This window comes from Nicotiana sylvestris, chromosome 9, assembly GCF_000393655.2.
Source record: "Nicotiana sylvestris chromosome 9, ASM39365v2, whole genome shotgun sequence".
NCBI lineage: Eukaryota > Viridiplantae > Streptophyta > Magnoliopsida > Solanales > Solanaceae > Nicotiana > Nicotiana sylvestris.
This window is the reverse complement of record NC_091065.1, coordinates 3890612-3909468: the sequence shown is the minus strand read 5'-3', so window position 1 is coordinate 3909468 and position 18857 is coordinate 3890612. Positions and strand designations below refer to the sequence as shown.

The 18857-nt window shown below is 31.9% G+C and overlaps 2 protein-coding genes and 2 non-coding genes across 4 annotated transcripts; 1 reads left to right on the top strand and 3 right to left on the bottom strand.

Moving 5' to 3' along the window:
- The first annotated feature begins 1330 nt into the window (after positions 1–1330).
- TRNAK-UUU (transfer RNA lysine (anticodon UUU)) lies at positions 1331–1402 on the top strand. The gene has a single exon. It is a non-coding gene; the product is annotated as a tRNA-Lys (tRNA).
- A 501-nt stretch (positions 1403–1903) lies between these two features.
- Positions 1904–3950, bottom strand: LOC104213199 (protein CHLORORESPIRATORY REDUCTION 42, chloroplastic). The gene is made up of 2 exons (XM_009762645.2): positions 3643–3950; positions 1904–2211 (listed from the first exon to the last, which is right to left on the bottom strand). Exons 1-2 carry the CDS (start codon positions 3909–3911, stop codon positions 2109–2111), a joined length of 372 nt encoding a protein of 123 aa, XP_009760947.1. The 5' UTR covers positions 3912–3950; the 3' UTR covers positions 1904–2108.
- Positions 3951–5360: 1410 nt separating this feature from the next.
- LOC104213201 (uncharacterized) lies at positions 5361–5747 on the bottom strand. The gene has a single exon (XM_009762646.1). The coding sequence runs from the start codon at positions 5745–5747 to the stop codon at positions 5361–5363; it is 387 nt and encodes a 128-aa protein (XP_009760948.1).
- Positions 5748–7483: 1736 nt separating this feature from the next.
- Positions 7484–7563, bottom strand: TRNAL-UAG (transfer RNA leucine (anticodon UAG)). The gene has a single exon. It is a non-coding gene; the product is annotated as a tRNA-Leu (tRNA).
- Between the last annotated feature and the right edge of the window lie 11294 nt (positions 7564–18857).

Below are 18857 nucleotides of genomic sequence, written 5' to 3'. Positions count from 1 at the left end.
TATAATAGATATGAAATATCTATTATTTATTTGTTTTCTTTTTAAACAACAATGATATCAACTTAAACTTACAAATTACTTAGTTCACCCTTTTGTGATTTCCCAATATTTGGTATCCGTATTGAATCCGACAAATTTGAATTCGTCTTGCTTAAGGTCCATCAAAAGGAAAAACACTCTATATCAAGATTTTTCTATTTTCAGGACTCTGAATTCGACCTCTGGTTAAGAATAATTCACTATTTTTTTCATTACTGGAAGTTTGGAGGTAGGCCTGAAGTTTAAATGTTTCAAGTTGAGCGACACTGAAATTGAATACTTGGAGTACAAGTTCAATGACGTGACTTAGGAGGCCGACGTGGAAGTGAGGCCGGAAATACAAGTCATTTCTAAGAGAGAAAGTTTCAAGTATCTGAGGTCTATAATCCACGATAATGAAGAGATTGACGATGATGTCACATATTGTATTGGAGTAGGGTGGATGAAATGGAGACTCACATTCAGCGTTTTGTGTGACAAATGTGCAACAAAGGCTTAAAGATAAATTCAATATAGTGGTTATTGGGCCGGCTATATTATATGGGATGGAATATTGGACACTGAAAACCTCTTATGTTTAAAAGATGAAAGTAGCAAAAATAAAGATATTGAGATGGATGTGTGGACATACTAGGGGGGATATGATTAGGAATGAAGATATTCGGGACAAGGTGAGAATGACCTGTGTGGTAGATAAAGATGCAGGAAGCGAGGTTGAGTTTGTTCGAACATGTGAAAAGAAGAGGCACTGATGCCCCAGAGAGGAGGCGAGAGAGGTTGGCGATGATAGGTTCGAGGAGAGGTAGAGGTAGGTCGAAGAAGTATTAGAAAGAGGTAATAAGGTAGGACATGACACACCTTAAGCTTACTGAGAACATGACCCTTGATAGAAGGGTGTAGAGGTCGAGGATTAGTTTAGTAAGTTAAGTAGGTAGTCCAGCGTATATGTTTTTCATACTTGTAGTGCTAGTGTTATTCTCGTATTTTATATTCTTAGATTTCTATTATTACCTATTACTTTACTTGCTTCGGTTATTTTAGATGTTATTTCTCTTCTTATAGCTTCCTGCTTCTCCATTACCATATTTCCTTTTCATAACTGATGATTACGCTTTCCTTGAGCCAATGGTCTATCCGAAACAATCTCTCTACCTTCACAAGGTATGTGTAAGATCTGCTTACACATTATCCTCTCCGAGCTCCACTTATGGGACTACAATGGATATGTTTTGGGGTTAATGTCCTTCATAAGAATTAATCATGATATTTGTGAAAGAACATAAACAAACCAGCCGTCTTAGCTCAGTGGTAGAGCGCGTGGCTTTTAACCACGTGGTCGTGGGTTCGATCCCCACAGACGGCGATCATTCGTGGGTTTCTCAGAAAGATAAAATCTGCAGTTTATATATTTTGGGAAAATGGTTTTTTCCTGAAGCTTTTTTTTTCTTTTGAGCAAACTGAATTTGAGTTTTTCTTTAAAACTAATTTTTAATTTTTATCTCAAACAAACAGAATTACAAAAGTCAAAAATTGTACTTGCAATTTACGCTAGTGTTTGGACATAGATTTGATTAAAATTTGAAAAAAAAGTTTTTAAAATTGTGTTAAAAAAATAAATTTTGAAAGTTGAAGTTGTGGTTGGACATACATTTTATTTGCAGAAAAGTTGAAGTTTTGGGAGTGGAAGCAAAAATTTCGGCCAAAAATGTCTTAAACTAGTTTTTGAGAACTTGAAATTTTTTGATTTTTTCGCCAATCATTTTTCATAATCAGACAATATTTTATTTTTTTTGAAAAACTAAAGCCAAAATCTATGGCCAAATAGGAGCTACGTCTAAGGCGGGCAACTATTGTATTATATTAAAAAAAAATACTTTTTCATCTTTCCTTTAAGTTTTCCAGTGTCAATGTACAATAATTAAATTATACAGAAATTCTCCAAAAAGAAAAGGTTAATAAAGGGAAACTACCACTTACTGCAATATATATATGAGATTTCATAAGAATATTTTTAAAAAAAATTAAGAGCATACATTCCTATAAATCTTCATAAAAATAAGATGGATGGATCAGTTCTCAAGCTCCAAGGGTTTAAAGTATTTCCCATCAATAAGATAAGTGCCAATGCTGAGACGAACTGCCCACACATCCATAGGCTTCCTTGACACTATCCTGCATTTCAATTCAATTTTACTTAATTTACTTCAAATTCTATAATAATAATAATAATAATAATAATAATAATAATAATAATAATAATAATAATAATAATAATAAAGTTTGTCCAATAGGCTATTAGTTCTTCGACTTGGAAAAACATAATATAATTTTAGGATAAAATAAATAAAATTTCTGAGAACAAAAAGTCAAAAAAAAAAAAACATTCTTTTAACCACAATTCCATGTTAACTCTGTGAAAAGAAAAGGTTATATTACAATTTTTGTTTCAAGCAAGTGCGGAGCTAGAGTATTCCGAGCGGGTTCGGTCGAACCCTGTAACTTTGGTTCGAATTCTGTCTTTGTTTAAAAAAAATTATGAATATATATAAATTATTAATTTAGAACCCAGTAGCTTAAAACGACTAGAATTCTAAACCTATAAACTTGAAATCCTGGCTTCGCCTGTGATTTTCAAGGGCTACCATTTAGTAGTTTCTGCATTAAAACTAATCTTTACTACTATACAAATTTCTTGATTCTTTCTTTTCCGAAAATTTCAGTTCCTGCTGCGTAAGTTTTCCTTGATAATTCAACGACAACAATATACCTAGTAATTCCATTAGCAAGGTCTGGTGAGCAGTGTCGGACCCAGAATTTTGTGCAAGCGGGTTCAATCTTAGAAGTATATAACTTTAGTCGTAAAATAGTAGTTGTCAAGTGGGTTCAAATAAATATTTATACAAAATTTACACAACTTTAATCCTAATTTATACATATACATAATTTTTTTTTTTGTGAAGCGGATTCAGTTACCACTTGGGTCCGCCACTGCTGGTGAGAATAATGTGTGTGAAAACCTTAATTACTCTTACCTTATAAAGGTAGAAACGATGTTTCCGGTAGAGCCTCGGCTCAAGAAAAATATAATTCACGTAAAAGAAATCAAATGCATGGAAATACAAACATAACAATATAAATTAGCTATAAAGTTTCTACAATATAAAAGTTTTTACACTATGAGGTCATCTTACAAGCAATTATAGTTGATTATCCATATATAATAGATTTAGTAAACTACTCACTTTGTCTCAATTTTTGTGACGGAGCTAGAATTTCGAGAATCAGACTTCTTAATTTTGATTTTTAATTTGCACATAGAATCATTAAAAAATTTAAACAAAATTTATACATTGGATGCCAAGTAAAAAATACTATAAGTCACAATAATTAACAATTCAAAATATCAAAAAAGCATATAAAAAAATTAGGGTAAAAAAAAAACTCATTTGACTCTTGAAATTCGAACTCCGACACATAAATTAGGACGGAGTGATAAGAAATAAGACAAATATCTTTCTATAACAAGTTGAATTACATTAATTGTGTGAAATTTTATTTATACTGTCAGAGTATATATATATATATATAATAAAAATTAAGTACCTGCCAACATCACCAGGTTTGACCAAGCCATCATTGGGTCTAAGACAAGGCACAGAGGCTGCAGTTTTAAGCAATTTGGGTGCCTCTATTACTATAATAGGAGACCCAATTCCAAGTTTTTTTGAGTCTAATTTTGAGTCTGCTGATGGTTCTTTTTGGTCACATTTGGTGACTAAATTGTAAAATTTGAGATGGGGTTGGGATATTGAACCATGGCTGAATAATCTTGAGCTTTGGCATTTGGAAATGGAGGTGAAAGAGAGTGCCATTTGGAAGAACAAAAAAAAAAAGGGTATGGTTTTAAATTATTTAAGATGATGTTTTTGTGGTTCTTGGTACAGACTACAGAGTACTACTAGATTTTTTTTTTTCCACATAATATAGTGGGGACCACCTTGTTTAAAGAGAAATTGTCGAGATTATTTTTTTAAAAACTTCCGCTAGATTTGAACTTGAGATCTCATGTTTTTCGACCTATTTATTTATAATTAGGTCATATCCTTGGACCTTGGGTGAGACATATGGGAATCAGTGGTGGAACCACATTCAACCAAGGGATGTTAATCGAGAGTGAAATTCAAAAATAACAAGATTTATAAGTGGTAATTGAAAAATTGCCACAATTCAAAAATAAAACTCATGTTTGACCATAAATTTTGCCCACATTTTGGCAAAATCCCAAATCACAAACCCAAAATCCCAAAATCACCCCAATTGCTGATTTTGGGTCAAAATCTCAAAACTTGGGAATTATATACATATTTTTCCAAAATAAAGTTGGAAAATATGTTTTGAAAATGTATGTCCAAACACATTTTCATCTTCAAACCAAACTTCACCCAAATCAAATTTTTCAAAACAAATTTGGAATCTATGGTCAAACGCTAGCTTATATTGAATCAAAAAAAAATGTAACATATTCAGATATTTACCAATAAATTATGATTAAATAATGTATATGCTCATATCAAATTATCATTTAGTTATGGTAAAACTAATATGGGTTCTCAAGAAAATCTATTTGCATCATAATAAAGACAAAAATATAAATATATGACATGATATTTTATATTAGTAAATTCAGGGGCGTATTCACATGGTGGTAAGCGGTGTCACGGGACACCGCTTCGTCGAATTTTTTTTACTATTTATATATATAAAAATAATAAGTAAAACAGAAATACAAGATAAAACTATTAAAAATGACACCACTTGCAACAAAACATCTCAGTAGTTTAGTGGTTGTTAGCTTCAAGTATTATGTGAGAGCTCTTGGGTTTGACTTCCCTTGGCTCCGCAAAATATTTTTTGACTAGAAATAGTGACACCACTTATGAAAAATCCTGCTTTGACGAATTAAGCTAAAACAACATTACCAGTAAAAGAAGAAAATTAAACATTGTAAAACTTCCAATTCACAGTTCTGAATCCTTCATTATTACATAAAATTACAACAATAGCAAAAAAAAAAATACAAAAGAAAAAATATATAAATTTTTTTGCTACATCACCATTTCTTTTGTATCTATATGTACAAACAATGTCATTAAAATCCCCTTTTCTCCTATTTCTCTTACCAAAAAAGAAAAGGAAAAAAAAAGATCAAATACCCTCTTTTTTATTTATTTATATATTTCCCCAAAAGTTCTTATAATTAATTTGTAATGCCACTGACTTAATTTTCCCATTATTTAATATTTTTAAATATTTTTACACTTTTAATCTTCTTTCTTCTTTGATGCACTCCTAAAAAATCCACCTTCATAAAACCGGCCCCACATCTCCGTTTCAGATTCCGCCACCACTGGCTTTCCTCCTCCGCCGCCGCCTCCAACACCGCCGCCGCCATTTTTCTCATTTGCAACGATATCATAGGCACCTTTGGGCTCATTCTTCTTCTTATTATTATTCAAAAGCTTTTTCTGATTCTTCTTTCTCCACATTTTCCGGCACAATCCCGTCGGAACTTTGTACACTGCCAATACGAGAAAGTGCGCCACCGCGCACGGAAAACAGCAACATACCGTGGCGCACTCCGCCGCCGTACGTCCGGCAACCTCCCCTGCCCGCCGCCGGTGCGGACTTTCGATGCTCTTCGTCGTCATCGGTGTCGCAGTGGTTGTTGTTCGTAGGAGCGGTTGCCGGCGGTTTACCGTCGATGAGTCTTCTCCCCCTGTTATTGTCGGTGAATTCATTGTTGAAAAAAGTCGAAATTAATCGGAAAAAAGGAGCACCAAAATAACTATTAAAAATGGCTAAATAAGGATTCAAAGGAGAAGAATTTTTAATATTTAAAAAAAAAAAAATATTGAGGAAAAAAACAAATATGTAAAAGGGGCTAATGAAGGATTCAAAGGAGAAGAATTGATGGAAAATTCATATTGATAAACATTCAATTGATTTGTAAAATTTGGCAAATTAAGGATTCAGAGTAGAAGATTTTAAGGAAAATTAATATTGAATCACCAAAATAGATAGTAAATGGTCAAATTAATTGTACAATAGACTAATTAGGATTTAAAGAAGAAGAATTCATGGAAAAATCAAATTTGAGAAACAACCAAAGGGGTAACTAAGGATTCAAAGAAGAAATATTATTAATATTTGAATAAATAAATAAATTGTAAAAAGGCTAATTAGGGATCCAAAGAAGAAGAATTCCTGGAATATTCATATTGAAAAAATAAATAAATTGTAAAAAGGAATAATGAATGATTCAAGGAAGAAGAACTCATGGAAATTTTATAATGAAAAACATGCAAAATGATTTGGCAAAATAGAGTTTGTTAGAATTGGAGAAATGAAGTCAAAATAATTTTGGAAAGGGAAATTAATTTTGAGATTCAGAAATATTGGTTTCTTTTTGGTGAATAGGGGCCATAGAAAGTTTTAATTTCTAATCTAATATACTTCATGTGAATATATTATCATTATTTTTATTAGCAAAAAAAACCATTATTTTTGAAATACGTGTCTTAATTAGCCTTCCCTCAACATCTTACTGTGGTTATTAGGTCATATAAATTTTTTGCATATATTTATATCTATACATAAAAACATTCATTAAAAAATATTCAGCTCCTTCTCGTTTTGTTATGTATAATTTAATAAGATATTTCTTTTACATCTTATTCAACAATGGAAAAACTCAATCATGATTTTGTTTTTGTAGAAAATTGTATGATTATTGTCCAAAATAAGGTAGTGCCTAATTGACTCATTTATAGAATTCGCATTTAAAATAGGCTCAGGAACAAATATAATCTCAGAAATGAGCTCGAGTTATTATTTTGGTTAAAGTTGGACGTAATGCAAAAAGATAAATAAAAAATTAACGATATACATTGAAATTGGGCGTGCGAATAAAGTCTCATATTGGTATTCGAAAATATTGGGAGCCTATATATAAAGTGTAAAAATCTCTTAACAGTGTGAGACTTTTTGAAAAAAAATCGTACGGACTTGACTCAAAACGGATAATATCACACCAAATTAAAAGTATATTAAACTCATATTGAATTATTAACCAAATATTTCTCGTTACGACTAACGTTTAAAGACATATTATATTTATGAAAACAATTCATTTGCTTTTAATTGTGTTTTTATTGGTGCATTGATCACAAACAATAACTATGTCATTGCCATTTTTCTCTAAACTTTTTTTTTTCTCATGCTCAAATTAGACAATTACATATGATAATATGAAAATAGTTATATTAGGGGAAAACTTAGAAATGGTAAATCAACTTGGTACATATGATAATATTATTTAGTTTAATAATATCTAAATATAATTATTAAACTAAAGGGAAAAAGGGAGGAAAAAAAATGATAAAAATGACAGCTGTGGGATTTGAACCCACGCCCTTTCGGACCAGAGCCTAAATCTGGCGCCTTAGACCACTCGGCCAAACTGTCAAGTCGGAGGATTTTCAGCATTAATTTTATATATCACAAATTAGGAGACACTATAACCTTCCTTCTTCTAAGAATTGAAATAGTTAGGGGTTGTTTGGTCAAAAATAAGGTTAGCCCAAAATTATAATTCTGGTATTAAAACCAGGATAGATCTCACGTTTTATACGGGACGGACAATCCCATAATTTCGATATAAATTATTTCCGTTTTTAATTAATATCCACAATCAAATACTGGATAGATCTAATCCTAAATTTATATTGGGATAACCACTGAATCTCTGTAGCCAAACGACCCTTAACGTTTTTCTTCTATGCACATCTCCCCTCATTAACCTTATGATTAGGGGCGTCAATGGTTCGGTTCGGCCGGTTATTTTATAAAATTTGTACCATATCAATTTTTAAGTTATTCTATTATGTATAACCAAAATTAGACTGTTAAAAACCGTACTGATCATGTCGGTTTCTCTTCGGTATCGGTACGATTCGGTTAATTTTTGGTATTTTTTTAAATGTCATTTAAACGTCACTAGTAAAAGTATAATGCAATAACATACCTACTTTTATAGGATTTATCAAAACTCTTCAGACATTTTACTATTTAAGGGTGATGAACTAAGAAAACATGAAAGATGACCAAAGTATAAATCCATCAACTATTCTATAGCAGCATAAAAGAAACTAAACAAAGACAAAGAAAATATAAATCACACCAGTGGAAAGATATTAAGCAATCTCAAACTCAAGAATAAAGTCTATAGAAGATTAAATATTTAAAAATATAAATTTAAATTGTACGAAAGAAAACATATTCAATATATTATAGTTTGTCACTCATAATTGCTAGATTACCTTATGTCTTGCTAGTGAATATGCTGAAAATAATTTAGTTTCAATAGAAGTAATATAATAGGTTTGGGAATTAGGATTTTGAGTTTAATTAATTGTTGGCTTGTCCCGTTTTATAATTTCAAGAGCCCAAGGAAAAATTTAATATTTTATATTTTTAATCTTAATATATAAATATTTTTTTTCCATATAAATTTAATCGGTACAGTTCGGTATTTTTTTTGTTTATCTTCATAAAATAAAAAACTTACCCTAATTATCGGTATGATTATAAATTTATATAAAAACCTATGGTTTTACTAAAAGAAACCTAAAAATCGGTTCAGTTCGGTACGATTCGGCCGGTTTAATCCATTTTTAAATATCCATTGACATCTCTACTAATGATTTGGGAATTTTCAATTAACTTTTTATTAACTTCAATTTTAGTACATTTTTTTAAAAATTCAACTGTAATTATTTGTTTGGTCTCTGTTGGTGGTACTGATATTGTCTATTTTCGTCTTCTTGAGTCGTGAATCTTTCAGAAATAGCCTCGCTATACTATTTAGAGTAGGGATAAAGTTTGCGTACACACTACCTTTCCCAAATCCCACTAGTAAGATTTTACTAGATCGTTATTGTTTTGTTAACTTCAACTCAATGTTGTCGAAATGCATACTCAATAACTAAACCACCAACTTTAGTCGCATACATATGGTTGTTATTGCAAATGAAAGGTAGATCAGACAGAAGAAATAACTAAGCTAGCGTTTGGTCATAGATTTTTAAATTTGTTTTAAAAAATTTGATTTGGATGAAATTTGATTTGAAGATGAAAATGTGATTGGATATCAGGTTTCAAAACATATTTCCCAAATTTATTTTGGAAAAACATGAAACATGACTTATACCCACAAGTTCTAAAAACTATCACAAATACCCAACAATACCATTATCAATAACTTTCATTATATTATCGCAAACCATAGTCCTGGATATAAATAAATTTGGTACAAAATTATCATTTTTATAATGAACTACATGATATACTATCAGATGACTGACAAAACGAAACAACATTATTATAAAATAATAAATAGTGAGCTCTTTTATAAAATACAAAAGTTTAAGGCAATTTTTTAAAAAATGTAATAGTGATATATTGGCCCAAAGGGATTCGGGATTATAAATTTTGCCAAAAATATAGGAAAAATATATGGCCAAACATGTGTTTACCAAATAAAACCTAAAATTATTTTGGCAAAATCTATGGCCAAACGGGTAAGTTATCAGAAAATAATTCATTGTATTCAGCTTTTGATAAGTATTCTTGGACAAAAAACACTATGCACCTTCCCCCTTTTATTTGAACTCACACAAGGAGCATTTATAATCTTAGCCCAATACCTGTCCTCATAGCCACTATATTCTTTTATTAATTGAAGAATTAACCTAAATATTCAATTGCCTAGACTAAAAATAGTCATGTATAATATACGTTTAGTCCATATATTATATGTATATAATCGTCTATAATGATATTATAATTTTTGCATACCGATTAATTAATAATAATAAACAATGAATGCGACCGGCTAATTGTGTAAAGGTCTCTTCATATTTTTTGCACTCTAAGATATTCTTCATAGAAATATCATTGATGTCACAAAAACATTCAAAAGAAAATATGGTTAGCCAGATAAGCCAATACTTCAAATAAAAAAAGGAAATAAAATGAATTCCAAAATTTTAGAGTAAAGAATTGGCAATTAATTTCACTTTTTTTTTCCTTCTCAAAGAGAACAGCAAGAAGTTATATTTCCATAATAAATATTCTGTAGGGAAAGATATTATGACAAACAATCGCATATGCAGAATGTCATGTAGTAATTTTCTTTTTAGTCTATTTCAAAAAAATATATCATCTTTACATATTTAACAAATAAATTTATATTTAATGACACTTCCTTAAAGGAGCGATGTCATGACATATTTAAAATCACATGATAAAGATATTTTATTATATGTTATACATGTATTCTTAGTTTAAGACCACAAGATTTAACAATTATCTTTGCATTATATATTCTTAAATTTCGTACTCAGTCAAATTAAGACATTCAAAATGAAATGAAAGGAATATGTTATTGTATGCAATTTGAATGCTGCCACTTCATATTGCTTAGGATAATTTCTTATTGACATTTATAACGTAAATTAAAAAACCCTAATATCCTTCAATATCGTTATAGAAGTCAATGCTAATATCTTCAGTAAATCGATCATAACTTTGCGTAAAATCATTCAAAAATGACAAACCATTTTAATTATTGGAACCTAGACTTCAACTGTTACAATTTCTTTCAAGAGTCATGATTAAAAAAATTCTACATATATTAACAGTTGTTGCATCTTAATGTTTAATTGGATAATGTTTCACTTGTTAGCACAAATTAAACACATAAACTCAACTTTAATTTTCATGGTCCAAAGTCACTCCGATTCAATTCATTCCCTTTCCAACCTAATATACTTTCCATTTCATTATTCAACCATAGTCAAAAAAATTTGTCTCCGTTAAAATTTTGAAATCTTAGTCCCGCTATTAGGAAAAGTCTCATTTTTACCCTTGATCACTAACCGGGCTCCAACTAGCCTAAGGTAATTTTAAAATTATAGTCAAAAGTTGAAGGGTAAATATGATCATTTTAAAGAAGAATTTTGAACGTAGGTCAATTCATTTCACGTTGGAGCTCCATTCATGAGATGATTTGCTAAAGGCAAGGGTACAAATGGACCAAAAAATCATGGAAGCAAAATTGAGCAATTAATTTTGAATAATTCAAGGATAAATTTAGACCTCTACCCCCTGTATTGGGAAAAAACTGAGTTTATATTAAAAGATGATGTGGCATGACACGTGGATTAGTTAAATGGTCAAAGCGCAACAATTGACTAAGAGGCACGGATGGAAACAGCCACGGGAAGAAGAATTTAAATAGGCACGAGACGACGTATAGATACGAGTCTCGTACCAATTTAAATTATTTACAGCCAACGGATAGAAGACATTGAAAGCAAAGATCTGATGACAGAAAGGAGTCCAAATTCATTATTAAATACTTGATACGTTACGAAATTGGTATTTAATAGGAATGATTGTATAACGGCTTATTTAATATCATTTATTACTCATGATTATATCATTAAAGCTGAGGCTTCATTCCTTTACCTAGAATTATCTATAAAAGGAAGAAGTATCATCATTTGTAAGGACACGGAATACTATTGAGAATTTATTGAAATACACATCTATTTGCTTCTTTACCATCGTTCTCAAAAGTATTTTATTTTTGTCTCCTGATTATCAGTAACCCGAATTTCTTTTTAGCTTTGACCTAAAGACTCAGATTTTTGGTTAAACACCCCCCTCCCACCCAAAAAAAGAAAAGACAGCTGAAAAAGGCCATAAAAAGTTGGATAAAGTTAATGTTACTAGGAATATACTAAGGTTCTACAATAAGGCTGGGATCAATATAAAGTGATAGAGGTTTTGGAATGGAAGGAGCCTTCTAATGATTAATAAGGCAAAAAGGTAGCAACTGCATAACCAAGATTGAAATTTGATGAGGTATGACTTTTAAGGTTCTTAGCCTTGAACTCATTATATATTTAACAGTATAATTCAGACCTAATTTTTGTTAAAACTAAAATAAATTATCTATGCTCCAGTAGAAAATATTAGGCATGGATCCCAGGTGGGAGATCTTTGGCGGGGATAATTTGGAAGATTCACGTAAACCCATACTTCCCTCCTTAGACTATACATATCACTTGTATTTTGTTGATTTAATTATTAAATAAGGATATGTGTGAACTCATGCTCAAGTGGGCATTTTGGATCAGTTGTTAATGATTACACCTTCGGTCCAAAGGTCAAGGGTTCAATTCCTACTTGCTTCCCTAGAGTTTTAAATTAAACATGTTTCTTTTTCTTTATTGTTTCCTTTGTTTTTTCTTGGTTACTCGGATGCGAGGAAATTTTTAATGATTTTTAGCATGCTGTATATAACGTAACATATTTAAAACGGTAAGTAATGATTCTACTATTGATAATTTTCAAAGTATGAAAATACATCGAGGAAATGTAGTGCTAATAATATTAATTAGAGTTTGCTCGTCAATTTGGCTCATCATAAAAAAATTTATGTTGTCAAATCATATATTTATCTAAAGATATTAGTGCATCAATGCTCTTAAAATTCTGGATACGCCTTTGCATGCAGATCTAGAGCGAGTTTGACAAGTTCAATCGAACTCACTCTTTTAGATTAGAATCGCTTATACAAGTATAAAAAGTTTTGAAAATATTAATATTTGGATCACGTCTATTTTAAATTCAGATAAATTTTAAATTTTGAATCTGCTTCTATTGAGGACCAGGACGAAAAAAGAAAGCCCCTAGTTCAAGTAATAACGTGTCCTATTACTAGTTCGGAAACGTAGCCTTTGGAATCTAATTAGCTATCTGCATGGCTCTCATGCATTCTCGTAATAACTATACTTTTGTAGTCACAAATCACAGGAAAAGGAGGAAAAGCAAAGACAAAAAGAGGAATGTTTTCTTCAAATATTCTTTTGCATAGTTTCTCTTCAACTTGGTTCTTCCTATGCCACCAAATCATATTATCCAATCACTAAATAATTGCCAAAACAAGTCGTTCTTCTTATATATGAGGGTAATAAAGGTGTGGAATTTTCACAAAAGCAGATTCAGTATTAATTTATGTTTTAATTTATTTGAACCTATTTTCTTTTTGGTCCGTTCCTGACTTGTTTAGGACCACAAACTCAAAAAGTCTTCATTTTTTAAACTCTGTACCCAGTCAAGTAAATTCACATAAATTAAAATAAATGGAGTATATAGTTCGAATTAAGAACAGTAAAACCGGCAATATAAAAATTTACTACTATTTAGAAGTGGGAGTTAAGGGCATGTTCGTCGTCCTGCTTGCTGTCCAAAAGGGTAATTTCGGGATTTTATCCAGCAGAAGAATCGTCTTCAACTTCAGGTTGGACTCTTCGTCGTCCTGCTTCCGATTTACAGTTAAGTCCCTTTTTTGGATCAAAAGTCGGGGTATTTTTGTCACTCTACTCAGTTTGTATTTTCTGTAGCAGTCTTTTCAGTTTGCGCGCTCTCCGATACGCGCCTTTTCCATCGACGTGAAAGACAAACCAGTTCTTGTTTCTGCTGCTGTCAGCTGTTTCTCTAGATGTGTAACACCAGTTTTTGGATGGATATCCGATTACGAGTGACGCTAATAATATCTGCAACAGCTTCTGTTCTGCTTTGGGTTTTCTGGCTTACTGCTCTGTTCCTTTTAGTGTCTCTGCTTGCTGGCTGGAACAAGTGAGTACTTCTTGCTTCGTTTGCTACCCCCTCCTTCAGATTTTATATGTTTACTCTCGAACTTTCCTACTATATGCGACTTCGTCGAAAAATTTAGTGTTATCCAAATTACAAAGAAAGAGATCTTCTTCATTCTATTCTATATTACCCAACCTCATGTTCTATTTGCACAATTGTTTAACTCCATAGCAGTGAAAGTTACGATTACTATGTCTATGATAAGTTGGATGTTGATGAATGGGTTTTTGTAACTTATTATTTTAGGCCATAGGAAGAAGATGTGATGGTAGCATGTCGCAGGTTTCTAATGCTCTTTTTAGGTTAGTAATCAGTGAGTTAATTTTATTTCATAACCCTGTAACAATAAGACAAGTGATTTTGGATTGAAAAATTTAGAGTTTCTGCAGATCTTACCTTTTTAGTTACTGAAAAAACATTCTCTTTGTTTCAAGTGTTAATATAACCTTGTTTGTCATTATATGTTATGAACCTGTAGTGCTCTAGGTATTTCTAATGTAATTATGTGCAAATGTTTACTTTTTATTGTGTTTTAACTTTTATAGTTGTGTAGTATATATGAAATTACAGAGACTTTATTACCTTTCCATAGTTATCTTATTAGCTACTCTAATCACATATATTGCTAGGTTGAAGCTGATAAAAATATTCTTTTTTGCTAATTGTCATATGAAAATTTATAAATTTTGAAGTGCTATTCGGATATTCTTTCCGTCATAACCAATAAACAAAAGCTGACTTTAAGTAGATAATAAGTTCTGCAGAAAAAAAGTTGCTCATCTGCTGAAACTCTCAGTTATTATGTTTATAAGCACACTTAAATGAATAATTTAAACAAGATTCTACTAGGTTCTTTATTATAACTTGCGTGTATTCATGGCGTTATCAAACCTATTTGTTTTCTTGAAAAGAGCTTATGCCGGGGGTTAGGTGAAAGAGTTTATATTAAAGTAAAAGGTCTGAAAGCTCTCAATCTTACGGAATTAGGTGAAGATTACATACCATATTTGAAAAGTTTGTACATGGCACATTCTGCCATAAAGAGCAAGTTTCCACAAATTTGGTCTTTCAAGCACATTTTATAGAAGAATTATGGACCTGCAGTTGCTTCCCACGCCCCGGACAAAGTTAACATGGAGTAAGCTCGACCAAATAGAGTTATATATTATAATCCCTATTTTTGAAGGCAGTTGATAAGAGTTATCATGCAGTGACATTTTAGGTTACTACAAAGCTGTGACTATTCACTCAATTTCATTCATGACTAAAAGATAAAAAAGCATAACAGTTAATTTATTATGTGAGTTTATCCCGACTCATATATATGCACGTTTGATATGTCGTGAGCTGATGCTTCATTGTGTCAAATGCTTTTGTATTTTCTTTGCAGTTTTTGTGTGCACCACTTGCAGTAGTGTTGCCGTATCTGCTCTTACATATCTTACTTTGGACATTTTTTGCATCTGGTTGACACTGGTATTACTTCCATATTCTTTAGTAGAAAAGAGATTGGATAATGGGATCGCTTTTTTATGTTGATAGGATGATGGATAAATTACAGCCCAAAAAAAGTAAACAACTAATGAACTTGGTGATATGCAAATAGATATATGGATTTTAGGGGGTACTCTTCCCAACGATTCTTATGACAATAGTAGACATCTCAGAAATTTATTTGTACTTGTGGTTGTTTTGAAGCATCAATACAAACAAAAGATTGAGTGCAAATTACTTTTTTCCCCTACACTACTAAAAACTTGATATGCTTTATGTGTTTACGCTTGTGATAAATATAAGAGAAAAATATATAAAGATGCTGAATGTAAAATTAAATAGTATTGTTGGATGGCTGTAAATTTGAGATAGAGAGTCCTGCATGAGATATTTCAGTTCAAGGTAAAGAAATTTAGTATTAGTGTAAAACCTACAAAAATACCAATCTAAATATTATTTTTTTTGATAAGTAATGGCAGAGTAGTATTATATCGAAAAAATCAGCATAAAGCACGTGCTGATTGGTATGAACAACCCAAGTACAATCAATGCAGATTACTAATAAATTATATCATGACATCTATGTCATTAACGTTGATTCTAGCATGTTACACCAACAAAGGAGCAAATAGAGATACTTCCGCTTATGGATAACCATATATTCCTCTTTGTCTTAAAAAATTTTCCGATTTTTTCCTCCATATCATGAACCACCAAATTATTATCGCTATAGTGGACCAAAGTAGTAATGCTCTATGTTGATCAGCCCTAATTTGTGCCTCTCTTGAAGAAGGGCAACATATTCTCTGGGAAGCACCATTTCATGGTAAAAATAGCACGGTATAGTCAGTTTTCGGACTGGTCATTCAAAAATAGCCAGCGTTTACGAAGTCAATGAAAAATAGCCACTATTTTGCTGCAACAGAGACCGGTCCAGCATAATATACTGGAGTTCGGTGCACCTGTGTATGAACTCCAGCATATTATGCTGGACCGGTATACTTTGCTGACTCCAGTATAATATACTGGGGACTGGAGCACCGGTGCTCCAAACTCCAGTATATTATACTGGACAATTATACTGTTAGAACTCCAGTATCGCGATTGTTGTCTTCCGAGTGGTCACGTCAAAGAGGGAACATGTGACTTAATTTTAAACCCCTTCTCTGAATATTTCTTTGCGTAAGGCAAGCCTCTCTGGAAGTTAACCGAACAAAATACTTTACCTTGTACGGAGATTTGCACTTTCAAATATTCTTTCATAGTTATTTGAAGCTTGTCTTACTTGTGGAGCCAAAAGTTCTGTAGTAGTTTTTGAATGTAAATTTGCCACTTTGTTGTCTTTGGTGCAAATAACTGTCGGATGATATGCTTGGAAAAACTAAATGATTCTTATGCTCCTCTATGAGAGGAAAATCCATGAAAAGTTGAAGCCATTCTTAAAGGAATATAAATAATTTGAATGGACAATTTACTGTCAATATCCAAGTTTTATGCAATAATGATTCTGAAATTGGATTGACTTTATCTGAACGTTCTTATAGGATTGTTGATAAATATTTGTTGAATTTTTGAAGACAAATTGACCCATCCTTTCTTTTTCAATAATTTTGCCTTTATTTTCAAGATATCTGGGCTTGAAAATAAACTTATAAAGCTTAATACTACGCTCCTAAAAGCTCTATGATGTCGATGTTTTACAGTAATACTTCTACGTTCAACTTTTCTGATTGCCGTCATATTCCCTATGAATAAAATTCCTGATCGGTGAATTATGACTGAAATTATTTTTTGGCTTTGTAGAATTGCTGACGTTTCTCCTACGTTGAGTTTAATTAACATACTTCCAGAAGAAGTTCAGCACTGTAAAGGTAATCAACTATCTTATTTTCGTATATTTGTGCACGTTAGGTCATATTAATGCGTTCACTGTTGCTCATTTCTGCTGTACTGCCAATGGTTGTTGATGTCCACTATTTTCTTCTGTACAATTACTTTGTTTATTCCTTGTTTGTAAACTGATTTATGTGCATAATAAAAACTTTGGCTTGAGATATTCGGTCTTTAGTTTTTGATGTCGTATCACGGTGTCCACTTTCTTTTATTTCACTTCGGGTCATGTTTTAGTTAGATTTTTTTTGCTTAGTTAGCGAAGCTATACCTTTGGAAAAGTTCCTTTGCGCGGATGTTACACTACGAAGAAATATTTTTTACAAATAATTATAACTGTTCCCCCTATAGGTACAAAAAGTTGATGTCCAGAGGTATTTCACTTGACTCCAATGTTACTTGTGTGAAAACTTATAGCCAAAACATACTTCTTTTTCGAAAAAATACCATGACATTATGAATCGCTTCCCATATTATCTTCCTTGGGGTAACTATATCTGTTCAAAGATAGCCTCAATTTTGTCACTTCGTGCCCTGTGATATGCATCTCGGTGATAAAAATTAATACAATTCTAAAAGGCTATGACAATTTGTGCAGTATCATTTAAGAGTAGATACTACGATTCTGATGGATCATACAAAAAAAAAACGACCTCTATCGGAAACGGATAGGAATATCAACAGGTGCAAAAAATACAAAGCGATGTCCGTAGAGAAAAAGCAGAAGTTGCTACTACAACGTCGATTTAAATACCAAGAGTCAAAGACACGTGCACCTGCTGAGAATATAACTGTGGATTGCCTGACTGGAATAATGAATCTACCCGAATGCTCTATGAACACTTCTTACATTCTGCATCCAAGTTAGAAGATACGGTTCTCCCATCGCTTTCACCTTATCTCACAAAGTTATCTCGCACTTTAAATAGTCAACTTCCTCTACGCTTTCTCTTTGATGTAGCTTTTACTACGTCTGAGGATCATCCTCCGCCTTCTACTTTGGGTAATGAAAGAGATGTAGTGCAACTACTTTCTATCTATGAAAAAGGTGAGTATGTCGCCTTCTACACTTACTTTTATACTACTTGTTATCATTTGGTGTCATCTAAGGACCACCGAACTTGGTCTTAGGTTCAACGTCAGCAGCACCAGGTGAGCTACGTAACAAAAAATTCGAAATAGTTGCACGTAGAGGTTCGTTTGGTTTTCTATCTGCTGAAACAATAATTGTTTCCTTTCGTTCACCTTAATTTTAACCGTCTATTTCTAACATATAGGTCGTGCACCAACTACAATGTTTGCTCCAATTACCGGTCGGTTGTGTTCAAACTATGTTCTGCTGAAGAAAGTTCCAATTTGCAAATTTTGCGCACCAAAGAGATTTGAATATGAACCGCCTGCATTTTGCTGTGGTAGTGGAACAATAAAGTTAACTTCTTATCAAATTCCTACCAAGCTGCGAAATTTATTTCTTGGAAACAGTGTGAAGTCTAAACACTTCCGAACATACATTAGAACGTATAATAACCTTTTTGCGTTCACCTCACTTGGTGTAAAGTATGACAAAGATTTAGCAAAGAGTAACTTTGGTATCTACACATTTAGAGTTCAAGGGAAGATGTACCATTGGATAAATAATTTGCACCCTA